The sequence below is a fragment of the Perognathus longimembris genome, chromosome 14, assembly GCF_023159225.1.
Source record: "Perognathus longimembris pacificus isolate PPM17 chromosome 14, ASM2315922v1, whole genome shotgun sequence".
NCBI lineage: Eukaryota > Metazoa > Chordata > Mammalia > Rodentia > Heteromyidae > Perognathus > Perognathus longimembris.
In genome coordinates this window covers 60,947,159-60,967,532 of record NC_063174.1, presented here as the reverse complement: position 1 = coordinate 60,967,532, position 20,374 = coordinate 60,947,159, and the positions used below count along the sequence as shown (strand labels likewise).

The window sequence follows — 20,374 nt, the reverse complement described above, 5'->3', positions numbered from 1 at the left end:
GGATGGGCGGCAGCTGCGGAGCGGTGGGGTCACGGGGGTCACGGGGGCTGGGAACGGAGGAGGGGGCTCATGGAAGCGCGGGGACGAGCGTGCGAGGGGGGCACTTCCAGCAGGCACTGGGGCAAAGGCACACCCAGGATGGATGGCAGCACCAGAGACAAGATGGGCCACCGGGCACCAACCCAGCAGTCCCCGCGCGACCATGGGAGAGCCCGGAGACAGGCAGTCGGAGCGCGCAGCCCAGCTGGCCAACTGCGGGCGCGCCCTGTGGGCAGGGGCGCGGGTGCGGTGGTCTGCACACCTTGGTTTTGCCTAAGAAGCACCCGTCACGTGTAGCACCCGTCAGTGTAAGAGCACCATGGCGCCTGGTGCATAGAAGGGGCGCAGGGCAGGGCTCCGGGCTCCGCGGACCATCGGGCGGCACCGCTCCTCCGGGGTGGGGAGGCCCGAGCTGGGGCCGGCGACACCACTGGGTTCTGCTGGGTTGGGCTGGGTGGGGACGGGGAGGGGCGAGTGCTGCTCACACCAGCCCCCCTGGGTGGCCGGGGTGGAGGGGGGTGACGACGGTTAAGCGGTGAGGCCTGGGGGGGCGGGGGGTGGGGGGAGGGAGGGAGGCCGGGAAGCGATCGCGTCCGGAGCCCGGCCCGGCCGCAGGCGGGCCGCACACCCCCGCTCGGGAAGCAGCAGGTCACAACTAAGGCACATGGGCCGCGCCACCCTCGCAGCGCCGCCCGGCGGGCGACGCCGGCCCCCACCCGCCGCGGAGCTTGTTAGACATGGGGCAGAAGCTTAAAAACCTACAGGATTTTGTTTAGAACTCCAAAGTTCAACGAACGCCCTATTTTAGGGTGAAAACAATTATAAGTCTGCGAATGATGCACAGCATCCATGAGCAATGTCCCTTTCGTCTTGATTTTGAAGTAGTGTCATCAACTACGACAGAGAGTGAAGGTTTGCATTTCTAACGAGAAATAAGGACAGGTTGAATATTCTCTCTCCTATCACAAGTGATAACCAGTGTTTGATAGTTACATTTCCTTCCAAGATAGATCAGTCCTTCAACATTTTAAAATAAAATGTTTGCAGTAACAATTATTTATAGAACTTTAAATTAAAAAATGATTTCTGAATTTAGAGACTTAAAAAAAAACAAAGACCTGGGTATACTTCAAGGTCTTCTGACAAGCAAATTATTAAAATGGAGACCAGATGAGGCCTGAAAAATAGACAATATACTGTATTTGAAACAAGATTGCACTCTGAATTTTAGAATGAATATATCGGAACTGTGTTATTATTTCATAAATTCTCCTTTTACTTCACATGCTGACATGTCCAGCCATCCCCATGTGTGTTTTCTTTGTTTGATGTTCAAGTTTAAGGAAGAAAAATCATGTTTCTTTTGTTTAGCATATATGTTTTCCGCCTTAATGAACTAGAACTGTGGAAATGAAGATGAATCTTCTCTGACAGCAGTATTGATCTTGCTGAAGGGTGAGTGGTTCTTCAGAGTGGAGTGTGGCTGAGTCTAGTAGAAAACGCATCGGGGTCTGTGTTCACGTGTGGCGCCTCCCGCCGCCTCCTTCCCCTCAAGGTCCCTTTCCGAGAGAGCGCGAGGACCTCAGTGAAGACAGACCGGCTCCGCCCCCCAGAGGAGTTACCTTCCGCGAAATCCACCGCCCCGCTGCCGGTCAGGGGTCAGGCAGATCCGAAGTATCCACTATGACTTTAATAAAAATGGTATCATCTTTAATATACGTCCCGTTTTCCAGAACGGTTTGGGCCACGAAGACGGGGCAGCCGGAGGCAATGTTCATCTCCCCGGTGGGCTTCTTGAAGCTGCTGCTGTTGGGGTCCGGCTTGAAGGCGTCGCCCAGGTGGCGCCGGGAGGAGCCCTGATCCATCAGCATGAGCGTCACTTTCTGCTTAAACGGCCAAGGCAGCAAAGCGTCATATTCTCCACGCATAATGACAAAAAACAGCGACAGGTGAGTCCCTTTCCCCATCCCATCCCCGTTCAGGTAGACGCGGGCACACATTTTATAGCCAAAGTAGCCGGTGTAGAAGGGCTGGCTGTAGAGAGACAGGGTCTTCCCCATGACGGCCTCCTGCTTCCGGCGCTTATAATCCCGGATCTTCCAGATGAGCACGCCATTGTAGCTGGCGGTCTCCAGGACCTGGAAGCGAAGGTCCATGTCGGCCAGGCGGATGTCATGAACACTCAGCATCTGGTCATGCCTGCTCAGCTGGGACTCCAGCAAGCCTGCCGCCGGCGGGGACAGATGTGGTGATGAGACTCGTGAACATCAAAGGGGTTAGGAAAGCAAATCAGCACCATCAAGCCCCTCAGCAGCCACGCCCAAGCCACTGTGGCAGGGGGCTGCCCCTGGACATGACACCCAGCTCCTCCCTCCCCTGGGGAGCAGGCCACACCTGCTGAGGTGGCTGAGGTGGCACCCTCCCTCCGCGTGGACCGCCCGGGGCCCCGCGGTGGTCAGGCTCTCCGTGTGAGCTGTCACCTCCTCCATCCCCACCCTTCGTCTCAGGCCTGAACCCGACTCCATGTGCACCGCAGCACGCCCATTCCCCACGGGAGCCGTCCCAGCACCCATCCAGGCCCAGAGCTACAGGACACACCTGCTCTCAAGGGCGTAGCTGCTCACGCAGTGCCGCTCCGGCCCCGTCTGCTCGGGCCCCGACCTAAGGCTCCTCTGCCAGGCTGGGCGGAGCGCGGAGGAACCAATCACCAACTCCAAGGGCAAAGCCCTGCCGCCTGGGAGGCCGCAGAGGCCGCTCACCTGTGTTCCGCGCCGCCTGCCCCGCGCTCTTGTCCACGCTCTCCAGCTCCGTCACGCGGTTCTGCAGGGACTCCACGCTGCTCTTCATGCTGTCGGCTTCCTCCCAGTTCTGCCGGAAGGGGCGGATCTCCTTGTCCAGCTCTTTCAGTTTCTCCGCTTGGCTGTCAATGACTCGCTTCCAGACCAAAGGTGTTCAAAAGGCAAAAATCAGTCAGATTTCTCGGAAAACACTGTGCTGCCCGCCGCTAACCCCAGCCTGGACAGAGCCACGAAGGCCCGGTGTGGTTCCTGCGCGGCCAAGCCCCATCTCAAGATGAGAACCGTGAGGCGTGGCGCAGGACGCGGGGCTGGCGTCCGCTGTGTGCGGTCCCGCGAACGGGCTCGGCCTCGTGTGCGTGGAGATGGCGTCTCCACACCGGGAAACAAAATGCACGCTTCACACGCAGCCTCCCATTGGTACAGAGCAGAAGCGGAACCTCACCAAGCTTTCTCTGTCAAGAGCAAAAATGGTTTCTCTCCGGAAGTGCCTTGGTCCACCCCAGGCCCCGGCAGTGCTCCCGTCAGGACGCACCCTCAACACAGCAGGAAGCATCCAGAAGCTGGAGCCCAGCCGAGCTGCGCCAAGGAACAGCCGCTGCCCACAGGCTGGGGGCGCTGCTCCTCGCCGTCCCTTCTCTTGGAGCCAGCCAGCAGCACGAGGGTGGCCGGGGTGCTCCCGTGAGCTGGGGACAGAGCGCTCCTGGCGGCTGCCTGCGGGCGGGCCTTGGAGGCTCACGGGCAGGAAGCAGTGAGGAGGGCAGGGGTCGGCGCATGCGCTCTCACCGCCCGGCCTCCACCCTCGGGGTCCGCAGCGCAGCCAGTCAAGGAGACTGAGGTGTGTACCCGGACTCCGCTGTTTGCTGTTTTTACTCTTGTTTTTGTTTTGTAGTGATTACTGGGGATAGAACCCGGGGCCTCAGACATACTAGACCGCTGCTCTACCACCGAGCTTGACCACAGTCCCTTGAAAATGTGTTGAGACAGGACGTGAGCAGGCAGCTCTGGCTGGCCTGGAACACACAATCCTTTGCCTTATGGTATGACACCACGAATGGCTGGAGCTGTGTTTTTCTTTTAGGCAGCACTAGGATTTGAACTCAGGGCCTGGAGCTTGCTAGGCTGGTGTCTACCCTTTGAGTCACCTTCCAACTTTGCTCTTTGCTGGTATTTTAGAGATGGGGTTTAGCAAACTCTTCTGCTTAGGCTGCCTGGCTATAGCCACGTTGTTGATTAAAAGAAGACGATCTGGGATCCTCTTAAACACAACCCTTTCTGGGTCAGCCAAACTACACGCACTCTCCAACCTTTCTCCATGATCATTATATTTAGTTATTTATTTTTGCCAATTCTAGGGCGTGAAGTCAGGAACTCAGGGGCCTGGGCGCTGCTGTCCCTGAGCCTCTCTGTGCTCAAGGCTAGTGCTCTACTACTCCAGCCACAACACCACTTCCGGCTTTTCTGAACAGCTTGTATTGGAGAGCTCACATTTTATGGAGTTTTATTGGAGTCTCGTGCCAGGCACCAGTGGCTCACACCTGTAATATCCTAGCTACTCAGAGAGAGGGCTGAGACCTGAGGATCACAGTTTGAAGCCAGTCCAGGCAGAAAAAAAACAACCTTGTGAGACTCTGATCTCCAATTAGCCACTCAAAAACCAGAAGTGGCGCCGTGGTGAGTACTAGCCTTGAGCACTGAGGCTCAAGGACAGAGCATAGACCCTAGGTTCAAGCCCCACAACAGACAAGTCTCAAGGACCTTCCTTCCCGGGGTTGAATTGTGACCCTCATATCTCGGTCCCTCAGTAGCTAGGATGACAGGCATGAGCCACCAGCATCTGCCCGAACCCTCTCCTTTAACAATATCCTCAAATGCGCTCCTGTCTGCCAGTCTGAACATGAGGTCCTGAAGTCTGACCCCACTCCTCCTCCTACTGTTGGGAGTTTAGTGTCCATTAGTAGAGAATCAGCCAACAAAGGAGAGAACCCGGAGGCCACAGAGGGGTTCACACAAGGCAAGAGGGCAAGAGTCGTGCGTGTCCACACCTTAGAAGACACACAAGCCACAGTGAACTCCCATCACCAGGCACGCAGCCAGCCCCACAGGTTCCACAGGTAGAACTGAGCCTCACGTTTCCAACAGCACCAGCTGCCCAAGCCAGGCAGAGCCGCTACCAACCAGGGCCTCCTCGGGAGCTCTCTGCACCGGTCTGCCCCTGATTTCTGCACTCAAGGAAACTGTAAGCCATAAGTCTGGCGTGAGTCCGTTTGAACAAAAAAAATCTGGTCTTGGCCAGGTGCCAATGGCTCATGCCTGTGATCCCAGTTACTCAGGATGCCAAGATCTGAGGATCACAGTTCAAACCCAGCCTGGGCAGTAAAGTCTGTGGGATGCTTTTTTTGTTTTGTTGTTGGTTGTGGGGCTTGAACTCAGGGCCAGGGCTCTTTCGCTCAAGGCTAGCACTCAACCACTTTGAACCACAGTTTCACTTTTAGTTTTTGAGTGGTTAATTGGAGATAAGAGTCTCAAGGATGGGCTGGGGATATAGACTAGTGGCAAGAGTGCCTGCCTCGGATACACGAGGCCCTAGGTTCGATTCCCCAGCACCACATATACAGAAAACGGCCAGAAGCGGCGCTGTGGCTCAAGTGGCAGAGTGCTAGCCTTGAGCGGGAAGAAGCCAGGGACAGTGCTCGGGCCCTGAGTTCAAGGCCCAGGACTGGCCAAAAAAAAAAAAGAGTCTCAAGGACTTTCCTGCCTGGACCAGCTTGATCCTCAGATCTCAGCCTCGTGAATAGCCAGGATGACAGGCCCAGGCCACCAATGACCAGCAGCTGAGAGACTCTTATTTCTAATCACCAAAAAAGCTGGAAGTGGAGCTGTGCCTCAAGGGGTACAGCCAAAAAAAAGCTCAGGGACAGCACTCAGGTCCTGAGTTCAAGCCCCAGGGCCAGAAGAAAAATTAACTGAAGTAAGATCTGCCTGTGTCTCCTCTGTGTGCCTCTGGTTAACCTCCCGCTTTCTCACTGGTCCAGGGAAACTCAACCACGTTTCCCCCATCTTCACTTCTCTGGTTCCATGCCACTCGCTCTCACTTCCCTCATTCATTTGTTCAACTGCAAAAAGTTTTTTTAAAAATCACAGGCTGGGGCTGGGAATGTGACTTAGTGGTAGAGTGGTAGAGCGCTCGCCTAGCATGCATGAAGCCCTGGGTTCCATTCCTCAGCACCACACATACAGAAAAAGCCAGGAGTGGCGCTGTGGCTCAAGTGGTAGAGTGCTAGCCTTGAGCAAAAAAACAGCAGCCAGGGACAGACAGTGCTTAGCCCCAAGTCCAAGCCCCAGGACTGGCAAAAAATAAAACTAAAATAAATCACGGGCTGTAGAGTATGAAACTCTACTAAAAATCAGCATAAATGAAAACTTCTGATGGGAGAAGGGAGAAGAATGCATGGAAAATCTCAGGTTTTGGACAAGGGTTCGCTAAATCATTTTCCTAATTTTGCCATAAATGGCGATGTTATAAATCAATCTACTGCCTATTTATTCTCTGTCGTGACCTTTTATTTTAATTTTTTTTGTTAGTACTAGGGGCGTCTGAACTCAGGGCCTCACTCTTGCTTAGCGTGCACTTTGGGCTATACCTCCAGCCCAGCTTTGCCTTTTGCTGGCTATTTTGGCGATGGAGTCTGGTAAACTTTTCTTTCCAAGCTGGCTTCAAGTATGGTCTTCTGGGCCTCAGCCTCCTCTGTAACTAGGATTACAGGTGTGAACTACATTTGTGGACATTTTCATAGGTCATTTTCCACCAGTTAATTTCTTATCATCAGCCTGGCACAGTAACTCCACTGCTACAGCTGCCCCTCAAGCAGCATGGACAAGGTGGGGCCACATGCTGGACAGCTTCCTGCGGCAGGGCCTTGCCTAGCCAGCGACCTTCACCAGTGAGCCCCGAGCAGAACACCAGGGACTTACCAGGAAGCTCGTCGGTATTAGAGAAAATAGACTCTTGGAGCTTGATTCAATACTAATAACTTGCCATTTTTCTAATATAATCTCAAGTTTCATTGTGTGTTTTTTTTCCCTTTGCCTCTCTGGGCAACAACAGAATTTAATATAAATGTATTAATTTAACAAATCCCTACACGATTCGGGAAGCTATGAGTAATCTCCAATATGAAAACGGGAGGAAAGGCATTCTCAAAGATGCTACACCTGCATTATTAGAAACACTTAGAACCAGGGGCTGGGAATGTGGCCTAGAGGTAGAGTGCTTGCCTTGCATACATGAAGCCCTGGATTCGATTCCCCAGCACCACATACATAGAAAATGACCAAAAGTGGCGCTGTGGCTCAAGTGGCAGAGTGCTAGCCTTGAGCAAAAAGAAGCCAGGGATAGTGCTCAGGCCCTGAGTTCAAGCCCCAGGACTGGCAATAATAAAAAAAAGAAATACTTAGAACCAGGCACCAGTAGCTCATGCCTATATCCCAGCTACTGAGAGGCTGAGATCTGAGGATAGTGGTCAAAGCCTGGGCAGGAAAATCCATGAGACTCTTAGCTAGCCTTGCAGGGGCAGCACCCAGGCCCAGAGTTCAAGCCCCATCACACACACACACACACACACACACACACGTGCGCACACGCACGCACACAGGCTATTCTTAGAAGTATGTTCTTTCCTCACAATTTAGGGAAATGCACCATGACATGTCGGCCCTGAAGCCCCTTGGTAACGCGAGTGGGCTCTTCCCCGGATGGTGGTGGCCCGGGAGCCCCTGCAGCGGGGACCCCCACACAAGGCAGGCCCCTGTGCAGTGAGGTGTCTGAGCGCAACGACGGTGCCAACAGAATCTTCATCGCACCCATCTTTAAAGTCATCCTAGTTCACAAGGGCAAAGGTTTACTTGCTGGTTATTCTGGGGGTGCCCATGAATTACCGTGGTGAAACAAAGCCGGGGAAGCGTGGGTAAAACTCAGAATGAGCAGTTGGCTTCGTTTCACACTGGGAAGTGGAAGTGCATACAAAGATTCATGACCTATAGATCTTAAGTAATAATACAGTGACTTTTTTTCTCTATTGCGGTCCCGGGGACAGAACATGGATGGTCTTTCTTTGCCCATGCTAAGCATGTACTCTACCACCTGGCTACACCCCAGCCACAACAAATTGTCTTTTGGCCCAGCTCGGCCCCGTGCAGACTCAGATTGCCCCCAAGTCTTCATTTCAGCAGGACAGCAAAGGGAACACCGGGCTGGCCTCCAGGTCGGTCCAAGGCCAGCCAGTCCTCAGCTTCTACAGTGCTGAGGGGCCCCGAGGGAGGCACAGATAGCTCCACTGCCCTTTGACCCTGCTAGTCCTAGCTGCTTACCTGTAAATGAAGTATTTTGGATTCATTATTCCGCAACATTTCCTTTTGTCTCTCGATTTCAATTTCAAAGCTACATATCTGATTGTGCAAACTTTGTATGCTCTTGTTTTTTTCTACACTTTCATTCTGCAGCAAGGAAACCTGAAAAAGAGATTCTTCAATTAGCTTAGCAAATGTGGTTTTGAAACTGATTAAACAGCATGATAGCAAACATAACAAGACAAATCTTTTACTAGTTCACTGAAATTCAGGACGTCCTGTCAGCCATCTTGACAGGACAAATCCCTATAGGTGTGGTCTCTCAGATCTTCCTTATCAGACAAGCAGAGCACAAGAAGCAGTGGACACAAGTGCACAAGAGAGCTGCCTTTTAAGTGTTTGCTGAAAAAAAGATCTTTTACCAGAATAGCTTCCAAATCTTTATCAGGAAACATAACAAAAAGATATTTCACAATTTGCAGAACCACTGTGTAAGTGTAGTTGGAAAACAGGTTTCACAAAACCCTACTTGCACTTAACTTAGAATGGACCCTACTATTTTATATTTATTTGGTTTAACTTTAAAAACTGCTGGTCTCTGAAGGGCATTGTGCAAGGTGAAGCAGACCAGACGCAGGAGGAAACTCCTCACCATTTCAATGATGTGTGCAGTCTAAAAGTCTGCCAGAAATAGCGTGAGAAGGGTAGTTGGAGGTGCTGGTCAAAGGCACGAGATTTCATCAGACAGAGAATGTGTTTTTGAGGTCTATTGCACACAGTGACCATTGTTAATAGTATCGCATATTCCAAAGTTGTCAGGAGCAGATTTTAAATGTTTATATCATGAAAAATAAGCAACATAATTGATGGTACCTAGATGTAATCATTTCACTGTGTGAGTATGTGTGTATATGTACATGAAAACATGACACTGAACTCTTTAGCTAACAGCTGCTGTCCCAGCTCTGGCAAGAAGAAAGGGAAGTAGGAGGATGAGAATTTGGGTCAGCCCGATCTAAGAACTGTGTGTACATTATTACTTGTCATTCACAACTTGCTCAATGCTGTTTCATGTTCCAGCAGTCACATCCTGCAGTTGAAAAGTCCCTGATACCAAAAGCATAGTGACAATAACGTCAGGTGCTCCTGCGCCCCTCTGGGGCCAACCTACTAACCTCTCAGGGAAAAGCAGGAGCTGCCACCGGAGGGACCAAGTGAGCCACTGACCGTCAGAGGAAGGAGCCTGAAGATATGTCCAAGCCCACCTTGGACCTATGCTTTCTGAAAAGTAAGTAGTTCCTGTCCAGGCACAGTGATACATGCCTGCAATCCCAGCTACCTGGGAGGTAGAGTAAGAGGACAGTGGTCTGAAACAGGCCTGGGTGACAGTACGAGCCCCTACCTGAAAGGACTGGGGATGTTGACCAATCACAAGAGCATTTGCCTAGCAAGTTTGAGGACCTGAGTTCCATCCCCAGTAATGCCAAGTGTACACCTATGTGAAAAGCCCCTGAGATGAGGAGTTCAAAGCCAGCTCCCCCAGGAAGCTGAGGTTTCCATGAGGGGCATCCGACACTGGAGTTCTACCACCGTCCTGAGCTCTACAGCTTGCTCCTGCCTGGCTCTGAAGCCACGGAGGCTTAAGGACCAGCACAGCCAGTAGTCACCAAGATGACTACTACCTGCAATCACCTCAACAAAACTAGGCGTGAGATGGGGGTGGCCTATCCGTGGCAGTGTATGGAAATGGGAGGCTCACAGCTCAGGCCAACCCAGGGAAAGAGCAAGACCTAGAGCGATAACTAGAGTGTGCAGCACTCAAGGCATGGCTCAAGTAGTAGAGAATTTGCTTGACAAGGAAGTGCAAAGCCCTGAGTTCAAACTCCACTACTTCCAAAACAAAGCAAAACAAAACAAAAATAAGATGTAATAAGAACTGAATCCTGAGGCTATCCATTTAAAAACAGATAACTAAAGACCAATGGCCATAGCTACTCAGCATGTTTAATCCTAGCTACTCAGGAAGCTGAGATCTGAGGATCATGATTCCAAGCCACCCTGAACAGCAAAGTCCATGAGACTCTTATCTCAACGACTGACAAAGCCAGAAGTGGATCTGTGGCTCAAGTAGTAGAGCACTGGCCTTGAGCAAAAAAGCCCATGGATAGCACCCGAGCCCTGAGTTCAAGCCCCGGGACTAGCATGTGCATGCGTGCACACGTGTGTGCACGCATGCACACCCCCACCCCTACCCCCACCAGCTTTCCTTCCAAGTGATGAAGCCTAAGGTTATGAACTTTATTTAGACTACGGAGGAGAGGAGCATCGGCCGTGCCACATAGCAGCTTTGCCTGTTACGGGGTTCGAGGGAGGGGTTCCCCGCCCCTCCAAGAGTCCACCACTCATGGGCTGGGGATATAGCCTAGTGGCAAGAGTGCCTGCCTCGGATACACGAGGCCCTAGGTTCGATTCCCCAGCACCACATATACAGAAAACGGCCAGAAGTGGCACTGTGGCTCAAGTGGCAGAGTGCTAGCCTTGAGCGGGAAGAAGCCAGGGACAGTGCTCAGGCCCTGAGTCCAAGGCCCAGGACTGGCCAAAAAAAAAAAAGAGTCCACCACTCAGAGACAGTCTCAAGCAAAAAGATGGATTTATTGGGGAAGCAAAAAGCAAACTGACTAGCCAGGGATGCAGCAGCACAGACTCGGGAGCTGAACTGTGACAGTGAAAAGCGGGCTGACGGGCCAAGGACACAGCGCAGACTTGGGAGCTGCCACCGTGACCCCGAGCAGTCCTCAAATTGGGGTTTATAAAGGTGAAGGTGTAGCACAGATGTAGGAGGTTGACACAGGGGGTAGAGAAAGCAAGAAACAAGTTATGCGAGCCATTTACAAAAACAAAAATAAAAAAATAAGAAAACAAAACTAAATATTTCCTAAACATCAACTTTTCTGCCACAAACCAAGTATGAGCAGAAGCAACTCCCAGTAATGAGCATACATCATGCTAACTAAACTCTTAATGTCTTTCATTTAAGGATTCCCCAGTAGAACTTTGAATGCACATCTGTTCGTCTGAAACATCACCCCAGCCCCGAGTGCTGCAGGCTGGCTTCATCCGCCTCGTAAGCGGCTGCTGTCTGTGTAGATCTAGCTGGCAAGTGTGCGCGTAAGCAGCACAGTGTAATCTCTACACAGCCAATGAGAATGGCTCCCCTTCTCCTCTTCACCCCTCCATCCTCTACCTTAGCCTCTTTCGGTGAAAGCATTCTACCTTTATTTATCTCTGATTTTACCTAAAATACAACATAGGTGTTTCTAATAAAATCCACATTTTTTACATAACTCTCCTCAACCAACACAAATGCTCTGTTTTCTATTATGATCAACAAAATAACAGGATATTCCAATAGAATAATTGTTTTGTTTGTTTTTTTGGCCAGTCCTGGGGCTTGGACTCAGGGCCTGAGCACTGTCCCTGGCTTCTTTTTGCTCAAGGCTAGCACTCTGCCACTTGAGCCACAGCGCCACTTCTGGCCATTTTCTATACATGTGGTGTTGGGAAATCGAACCCAGGGCTTCATGTATACGAGGCAAGCACTCTTGCCACTAGGCCACATCCCCAGCCCTCAATAGAATAATTCTATAATGAGAAATCAATTCCCAGTCTAAGAAAGCGTGAGTGTGTCCCCTGCTGGCCACCCTTTGCTGCTGGGTACAGGGCGGGCAGGCACGCACCCTTGTCAGCACAAACGAGGCTCAGCTCCTGGACGGTGGGGCCAAGTCTCAATTTTGATGGGCAGCCACAGACATACAGTCCTGAGCAACAGTCAAGAGGGTGAATATCCCAGACAGCTCAGCAGCTATGCAATCGAATGCATCTCACGCCTGGGGACCCATCCCTGACCCAGCAGGTGGCAGTCTAAGTGAGAAGCTGTGGCCACAGTGCAGGCAGGCAGGCTACCCTGCTTATCAAGTCCTGTGGTTTCCAATGATGCAAACTGCTTGCCCTGGGGAAACCTCTGCCCACCAGGCGCATGGGAGGAGAGCATGTCCCCACAGAACCCAGCCTGGGGGCAGAGGGGTGACAGCACCACAACTTCCCAATTGTCCCCGCTACATAACCACACACCACAGAGCCACTAAATTAAATTACCATGTAGCCAGTACAGGGGTCACAACAGTAATTCCTACAACGAAAGGAAGCGCCTTTTAAATGAGAAAGAGCATCTATGGGAAGGAAGATGCCTTGAGATCTTCAAAAAGAGGAAACAGATCTGTAGTTAGGCCATCAATGAATGCAGTGCAGACCTTAGGGGCTCGTGTGAAAACCGCCACCACCTCTGCCACCATGAGCTTCATTCACTGCTGAGCAAAGCACCCTTGCCGCACTACATGCACGTGTGGCGTTGGCTTCTTAGTGCTTCAGGTTTATCTTATACGCTTAAGCTAGCAATCTCTGCCATGCCAGCTTTCGCGAACACCTGTACTTTAAGGGTTTAGACCCAGGGCCAGGATGTGGCTCAAGTGCGAGAGCACTTGCCTGTCTGGGAAGCATGAGGGCATGAGTTCAAAGCCGGGTAATGGTGGCTCGTGTCTGTAATCCTAACTACACCGAGGCTGAGATCTGAGGATCACAGTCCAAAATCAGCCTGGGCAGCAAAGTCAGAGATTATCTCCAGCTGAACACCAGAAAACCAGAAGTGGCTCTGTGGCTCAAAGTGGCAGAGCGCTGGCCTTGAGCACTAAGCTTAGGGACAGCAGCACCCAGGTCCTGAGTTCAAGCCCCACAACCAAAAAAGAAAAAATTTAGACTCTTAAAAGAATATTGATGCTTAACATTTAGCCAGGCATATAGTGTGCAGTGTACACCTGTAATCCCAGACGCTGTCCCCTGTGTAGGGGGCAGAGGTGGGAGGACTGAGTTCAAGACTGGTGAGGGGAAAGGTAGCAAGACCCCATCTCAAAAACAAACACAAGGGGCTGGGAATATAGCCTAGTGGCAAGAGAGCTCGCCTCCTATACATGAAGCCCTGGGTTCGATTCTCCAGCACCACATATCTAGAAAATGGCCAGAAGTGGCGCTGTGGCTCAAGTGGCAGAGTGCTAGCCTTGAGCAAAAAGAAGCCAGGGACAGTGCTCAGGCCCTGAGTCCAAGGCCCAGGACTGGCAAAAAAAAAAAAAAAGAAAGAAAAGAACTCCATGGAGCTGGGGATATGGCCTAGTGGCAAGAGTGCTTGTCTTGTATACATTAGGCCCTGGGTTCAATTCCCCAGCACCACATATGCAGAAAATGGCCAGAAGTGGCGCTGTGGCTCAAGTGGCAGAGTGCTAGCCTTGAGCAAAAAGAAGCCAGGGACAGTGCTCAGGCCCTGAGTCCAAGGCCCAGGACTGGCAAAAAAAAAAACCCCACAAACACTTGGGACAAGATGTTCACATCTTTTAATTTTTGAAAACTCAAATGTCAAATCCATTGGCTATTTCAACTAATCTTGTTACCTTCCTGCTACAGATTCTCAATAGGTGCTGCAGCATATTTAATTAATTATGCATTTTTGTAAATAAGCCACCAGGAAGAATTCAGGGCTCTGGCAGGGATTCATCTTGTCCTGAGAGGCAGAGCCAGCAGTGTGGAGGGGTCCTGCTGACAGCAGGGGGCGGGGTGAGGGCAAAGCCCTAGGGCAGCCGTGGCTCTACAGTTAGCAGCCGGCTTTTCAATCTCCCACACATGGGATAGGGAGAGGTTTGTACTACCCACCTCTCCTAAGACATCTGATACAATCAGTCACGTCAGGGGCTGGCAAACTTCTTGTTCTGTAAGGAGCCAGGAAGCAAGAATTTGGGGCTACAGAGTATGTTCTGCTCATCTCAGCACCCTACTGGGCTGTTAAGAGCCAAAGCAGCAATGTGCCTGGAGGGGGGCGGGTTGTGGCCTGGAGGGGGGGCAGATTGTGGCCTGGAGGGGGGGGCGGATTGTGGCCTGGAGGGGGGGGCGGGTTGTGGCCTGGAGGGGGGGCGGGTTGTGGCCTGGAGGGGGGAGCGGGTGTGGCCTGGAGGGGGGCAGTGGGCTGTGGCCTGGAGGGTGGGAGAGGGTTGCATGCCTGGAGGGGGGGCGGGTTGTGGCCTGGAGGGGGGGAGAGGGTTGCATGCCTGGAGGGAGCAGTGGGTTGTGGGTTGTGTGCCTGGAGGAGGAGCGATTGCCCTTCACAAAGTGATGGGGTGTGCATTGGGGGGGGGGGGGGGTGGGAGTCTGACCGCCTCAGATTTATGCCCGATAACCACAAAGTGACTGGGAAAAAGAAAACACCAGGGGCTGGGGATATGGCCTAGTGGTAGAGTGCTTGCCTCGTATACATGAAGCCCTGGGTTCGATTCCTCAGCACCACATATATAGAAAAAGCCAGACGTGGCGCTGTGGCTCAAGTGGCAGAGTGCTAGCCTTGAGCAAAAAGAGGCCAGGGACAGTGCTCAGGCCCTGAGTTCAAGCCCCAGGACTGACAACAAAAACAAAACCAAACAAAAGAAAACACCACTGTATTCTTGCTTGACAACCAAAAAAACCCCCAAGAACAATGAAACCTCTTCATTTATAGTCCAAGATCATACAAAAAGGCTTAGCTGATAATCCTTGGTGGTTTCTTTTATCTCCAAACTATTAATAACTATGAAAAGACTCTTTCTTTAAATAAATAATGTGTGTAACTAGAAAGCCCTGGAAAAGCCAGAGCCGGGATCCTGTACCTTCTTCTCCAGGGAGCTGCTCCACTCCTTCAGCAGGTTGACATGCTGCACCGCAGAGCTGGCCTCGTGCGCCTTGATCTGCTGGTTCGTCCCCTGAGAGAGCAAAGGCAGGTCCCAGTAAGCAAGTCCCTCCACCTCCCAGTAAGCAAGTCCCTCCACCTCCCAGTAAGCAAGTCCCTCCACCTCCCAGTAAGCAAGTCCCTCCACCTCCCAGTAAGCAAGTCCCTCCACCTCCCGCCGCACCACACCCGCACCGCACGGGAGGGAAGTGTCTCCATGCGCGGTCCCACTGGGCCCCTAGCCTATGGCCGTGCTGACCACACCAAGGGAAAGCACCCGGCTGCTGCTGGGCAGCTCCAGGCTGAGCTCCTCCCTCCTCCAGCGGAGTCACTCCCCAGCAACACTTCCCATGAGCAACGTCAAGAAATGACATTTTACAATCATTCCTGTTCCTCTATAAATGATTCTCATCAAGTCTAATTATGATATGTCCAGGAACTGCAGCAGCGGCTGGGTGCTGGGACAGTAGTCCAGCGGACGCACAGCACGGAGGATTCTGAGCAACTGACTGAGAATTAACTGACTACCTCAAATACACGGCATCCATAAAGCTGCTGATCTTCCCGAGTATACTGAGAAAATTACATACAAAACATAAACAATCTACAGAGTACATAAGATGGAGACCATTAAGGAGTCGAGAACAATCACATTAAATAGTACTTCCTATGTTTAACTCAAGAATGTAATTTGTTTTGATACTGGAAAATTAAGAAGCCAGAAGAAGCATTTTATGATCTCCAAAACATGTACTCTGTACATAGAATGCCCATATATGTATGGTGATATAAGTGCTGCTTCATATCAGCATACACATACACATACACAGAGGATGGATGGCACTACGTACGACATAACAGGGCTCCGCCTCATCCCAGACTACAGCAAGGGGGAGCTATGCTCCTACTTGTAGGTTGTACTTCTCAGACAATACCATGATCCTGGCTGTCTGTACTGACTTCATGATAATGTACGAGCGATACTTAAAATTAAATAGGCAATGCTTTCGTGATGATATATTTTGTCTTTTGGTAGCTGAAAGGTTAAGATGTACAATTAAATGAAAACTCAGTCCTAACTCACTAGCCATTTCAGATAAGCTAACGAAACAATGAAAATGCAGAAGTAGGCTTCTTCTGCTCCGTAAGCAGCAACCCCAGCTTGCCCGGGAGGTGTGGTTTCTATGCACTGTGCTCCGTCTGGCGCAGAGTTAGTGCAGCTGAGTAAACAAAACACCTTTATGGACCTGTGTGTGGCGCTTACAGCCGAGTGCTGACACACTGTGTCCAGTTGCTGAGTCGCTTGTAGTCAAGTAGCAGCCAATGCTTCTGCAGAAACGCCACCAAGAGCATCACTGCCCACCACCTGCCCCACCCTTCCGAGCTGGCTTCGCTGTTGCGCTCCATATGTCCTGGCTTCCTCCTCAGCACAGGGTCGCAAAACACCCCCAGCCTGGCAAGCAAGTGCCACGCCTGCTGCACGTGCAGCCTGCATCCATGCAGCAGGTGTGCCAGTTTCACAATCAAGACTAAAAAGTCCAGCATGTGCGTGTTAACATGTTAACATGAGAACTTTCTCTCACGGTAGTACGGCAGGGACTGGGAAGGGCAGATGTTGGATACTGACCTGAAAAACGCAGCCATAGCGCTTAAAACTACAGGTGCTGGGGGCATTGACACACTCTGACAAGTGTGCACTCAACTGCAACGGGAAAGAGACATGAGTTGTGGCACAAACGTTTGCATGAAAATGTTCAAACACATCAGGGCACAGAGAGCATCTGGGCTATACTGTTAAGGGTGTTTATCAAATCCAGGCGTGTGTACACATCATCTGCCTGTTACACTTAGAGGCAGTCACTATAGTTTCATCATGTGTACACACATACACACCAATATACAGAGATACATTTACTATAACATTTCTTACACTTGCAGTTTCTTTAGAACAAATTGTTCAAAATGTGACATGCAATCTGAAGTGCCAGAATTAAAAAAGAAAGAAAAGGAAACATAAACTGAACACACATTTAAAGACTATAAACAAAAGTTACATGAAACACAAAAAATAGAAAGCATTAGGGATGTAACTGGGTCACACACCTAAATACAATAGACAAAAATAACCAATTTTCAAAGCAAGCACACATGCTACGCCAGTTCTCCAAGTACTCAAGATTACTGAAGTTAAGTTTTTCTTTCACATGAAAAGGCTGGAGGGGAAACTCGAGGACAGGTAGATACTCAAAAGCTTTTCAAAGACCTCTATGGCCATTCTAACACAAACCTGATGACTCTTCTAATTGGTTAGGAGGGATTGGCAACAGATACTTTATCCCATAAGGAAAACCTCTCATTCACCTCCAGTGTTGGTGAGTCAGCTAGCAAAACTACTTATGATGCCCCAGGAAGGGAAATGAAACTAAAAAAAAAACCCTGTATTTTAAAGACATGGAATTGGGGCTGGGAACATGGCCTAGTGGTAGAATGCTCGCCTCATATGCATGGAGCCCTGAGTTCGATTCCCCAGCACCACATATATAGAAAATGGCCAGAAGTGGTGCTGTGGCTCAAGTGGTAGAGTGCTAGCCTTGAGCAAAAAGAAGCCAGGGACAGTGCTCAGGCCCTGAGTACAAGGCCCAGGACTGGCAAAATAAAATAAAGACATGGAATTATGCACTAGGCTAATTCAAACAGAGACCTAGAATGTGCTTTTGCTGTCTTGTCCCCAGAGGCTTAAATATGGGGCAACACCTGGGTAAGGCTGGAACCTGGGACTTCTTGTCTACCACAGGTGAGGCAGTCATCCCTCCAGGCTGTTGTCTAGAAAAGGGGACCCCCAGCCACCTCTGCTTTGGCTCTATTTCAGTAAGAAGAGGCTGGTGCAGAACAATGCCGGAGGGACCTGGCCAGCCTTTGAGAATGGTCTGTGAACCAGCCAGAATGGTGCTAGTTGAGGATCAGCAGCCTACTGAGCTTGCCAGTTCCCTGAACCTGGTCAGGAAGTCCTGAGCTATACATGGAGGAAATCACGCAAAGGCTCCCAGCAAGGGGTCAGCCCTGGACCTCAGGGACAAGGCTCCGAGCAAAGCCAATTTACATTCTTTCAAGCCCATGAATAGCATTGTCACAAACCTAAATAGTGTCCAAATCAAGCACAGACTGAGTTTTACATGGCAGTTTCATAAACTTTTTGTCCTACCTCCTCCTAACCTGTTTTTTATCAGCCTTCTCTAATACTTACAGAATTTACAGGAGCCTCACCATAGAGGCAAGACTAATCTACAGCCAAACAGCTCTTTTCGCTGTAAGAAAGATGCAGTTTAAAGATCTTATTTTGAAATAAAAACTCTGAAGCAAAAATAAAGACATCTGTGATCCTACTTCAGAGACCTCTGAGTGGAGAGGCATTCAAGAGAGTGTGTCTAAGATCCTGGAAATTCTTCCAACAGTACAGACCTGGCTGCGCCTTACCTCGCTCCTCAGGAGAGTCTGGACGCTGCACTTGTGAGGGCAGGACACCACCACACAAGGACACTCTGTGTCTTCGTGTTTCTACAGAGAAAAAGGAAGTGCGTCAACACTAAACACACACCAGTCCCCGCAGACGCCGTCAGCAGCGTTTGAAACGGCAGCACGCACGTCCCACGTGGGTGAGTCGTGAAGGGTGCTGAATCAAGTCTGAACAAGTAGGCAGTGTGTCGAGGACACACTGCCGGGCAGGGGCACCTAACAATGACCTGCTCAAGACTATCTTCAGCACCTTGGCTGCTTCTAACCAGTGGCTCAGGCACCCGCGCTCTCTGGGCTTTCTCTAGTCTCTCTCAGTGTGTGGTCAGCACAGGATGCTTCCCAAATATGTGAAAACAGCATATGAGCATTTATGTTTGTCCTGTGCTGGGACTGGGGCTTGAACTCAGGGCCTGGGTGCTGTCCCTTAGCTTTTCTGCTCAAGGCTGGTGCTATGCAGCTGGGCCACATCTCCATTTCTGGCTTTTTGGTGGTTACATGGAGATAAGAGTCTCACTTATTTGTCTGCCCAGGTGGCTCCAAACCTTAACCCTCAGGTCTCAGGGTTACAGGTATGAGCCACCAGACCAGCACTGGGCTTTCTACCAGGTATTTAAGTCATCTTCCTGATGCCTTCTCTAGATTGTACAGTACATGGGAGATAGGGATAGGCACAAATGTCATCTTTGCAGAGTCAGAAGATGGCAACCGTTAAACTCAATGCCGGGGGCGGGGGGGGGGGCCTTGCTGGGCACCTGTCCAGTGCATCTGCCCACAAGCAAAGCAAGGAAAGCAATTCGGGGCAAACACAATGGCTCTGTAAAGCAGTAGCACCAGCTAGGCACCAGGGCAGTAGCAGAGGGGCATGTGATGAACAACCGCCACTGAGCAGAGAGGATCCCTGGCAGGGTTCTCTGCGGTGGCCTGGGGTGCTGCCATGTCTTGCCAGGTTTTCTGGCTCTGCTGCTGAAGTGATACACGGAGGTGAAGGACAGTGTTCCACAGCAGAGAAGCACGGGCTGGGGGCCCGACGCTGCTCTCTGGGGAGGAGCCTGGTTTGCTGGTTTTGAAAGCCCTTGAGTCTGGGAATACACAGTGGGTCTGCAACACAGAGGCAACACTTACAAGGTGGAGGTTGTTCTGCTCTCCCAATGGGGCCCACGGGTCTACAAAGCTCACAGAAGGCAAGTCCACTGCCACCCAAGCTGACCGGAGGCCCGGACAGGGCAGCTCCTGTCCACACAGGCCTCCCTTGATGGGAACACTGCTGGGAACCCCAGGATGTGGGACGCACCCAGGTCCCAAGCTCCCAGGCACTGCAGGGTACGGCTGCATACACCAGTGAGAAACCTCTGTGAGAACCCTACCTCTCCACCTGACTCCACCCGTGAGCCAGGAGCGCCCAGACCCCCGCCCCTCCAGAGGGCTGGAGAGCTGACCCAGGGCTGGCTGCTCTGCCCTCTGAACCCACCCACTCCCACCTTCATCTACCCAGCCACTGCCCAGATCAGCACAGTGAGCCCTCACCTATCGTGGGAGCCGTGTTCCCAAGACCCCAGCAATAGGTGAACACCCACGAAGCAGCAAAGTTATAACAATCGTCCCACACTTACTGCTACTTCACGGGCATAATTAAGGCAAAACAGGGCTGAGAGACAGAGCAGAGGCCACAGGGCAGGGCAGGGCTTTAGGCACGGCTGGGAAGGCTAGAGGGAGTGTTGATATATCTTTCCAAAACTGTATGAGGATGTCTAAGTGATGCTTGCTAGAACCAGGTTTTGTAGGACCCATATATTTTAAGTTGGATTTTGATAGGTGTTGCCCAACGTCCCTCCAGTAACCTGCTACCAGTCCACTACCATCATCCTGAGAGTGTATGCCC

At 51.2% G+C, this 20,374-nt stretch overlaps 1 protein-coding gene across 3 annotated transcripts in view; it reads right to left on the bottom strand.

The window, feature by feature from the left end:
* Nucleotides 1-748: 748 nt before the first annotated feature.
* Traf3 (TNF receptor associated factor 3) overlaps nt 749-20,374 on the bottom strand; it is an 86,147-nt gene continuing 66,521 nt past the window's right edge. For all 3 annotated transcript variants that reach the window (XM_048362417.1, XM_048362419.1, XM_048362418.1), the window contains 6 exons: nt 18,457-18,537; nt 16,610-16,684; nt 14,924-15,016; nt 8,205-8,345; nt 2,799-2,973; nt 749-2,263 (listed from right to left, as the gene is read on the bottom strand). In XM_048362417.1, the coding sequence (XP_048218374.1) occupies nt 1,692-2,263; nt 2,799-2,973; nt 8,205-8,345; nt 14,924-15,016; nt 16,610-16,684; nt 18,457-18,537 (1,137 nt within the window). In that variant the 3' untranslated portion in view covers nt 749-1,691. The remainder of the gene's footprint in view (nt 2,264-2,798; nt 2,974-8,204; nt 8,346-14,923; nt 15,017-16,609; nt 16,685-18,456; nt 18,538-20,374) is intronic.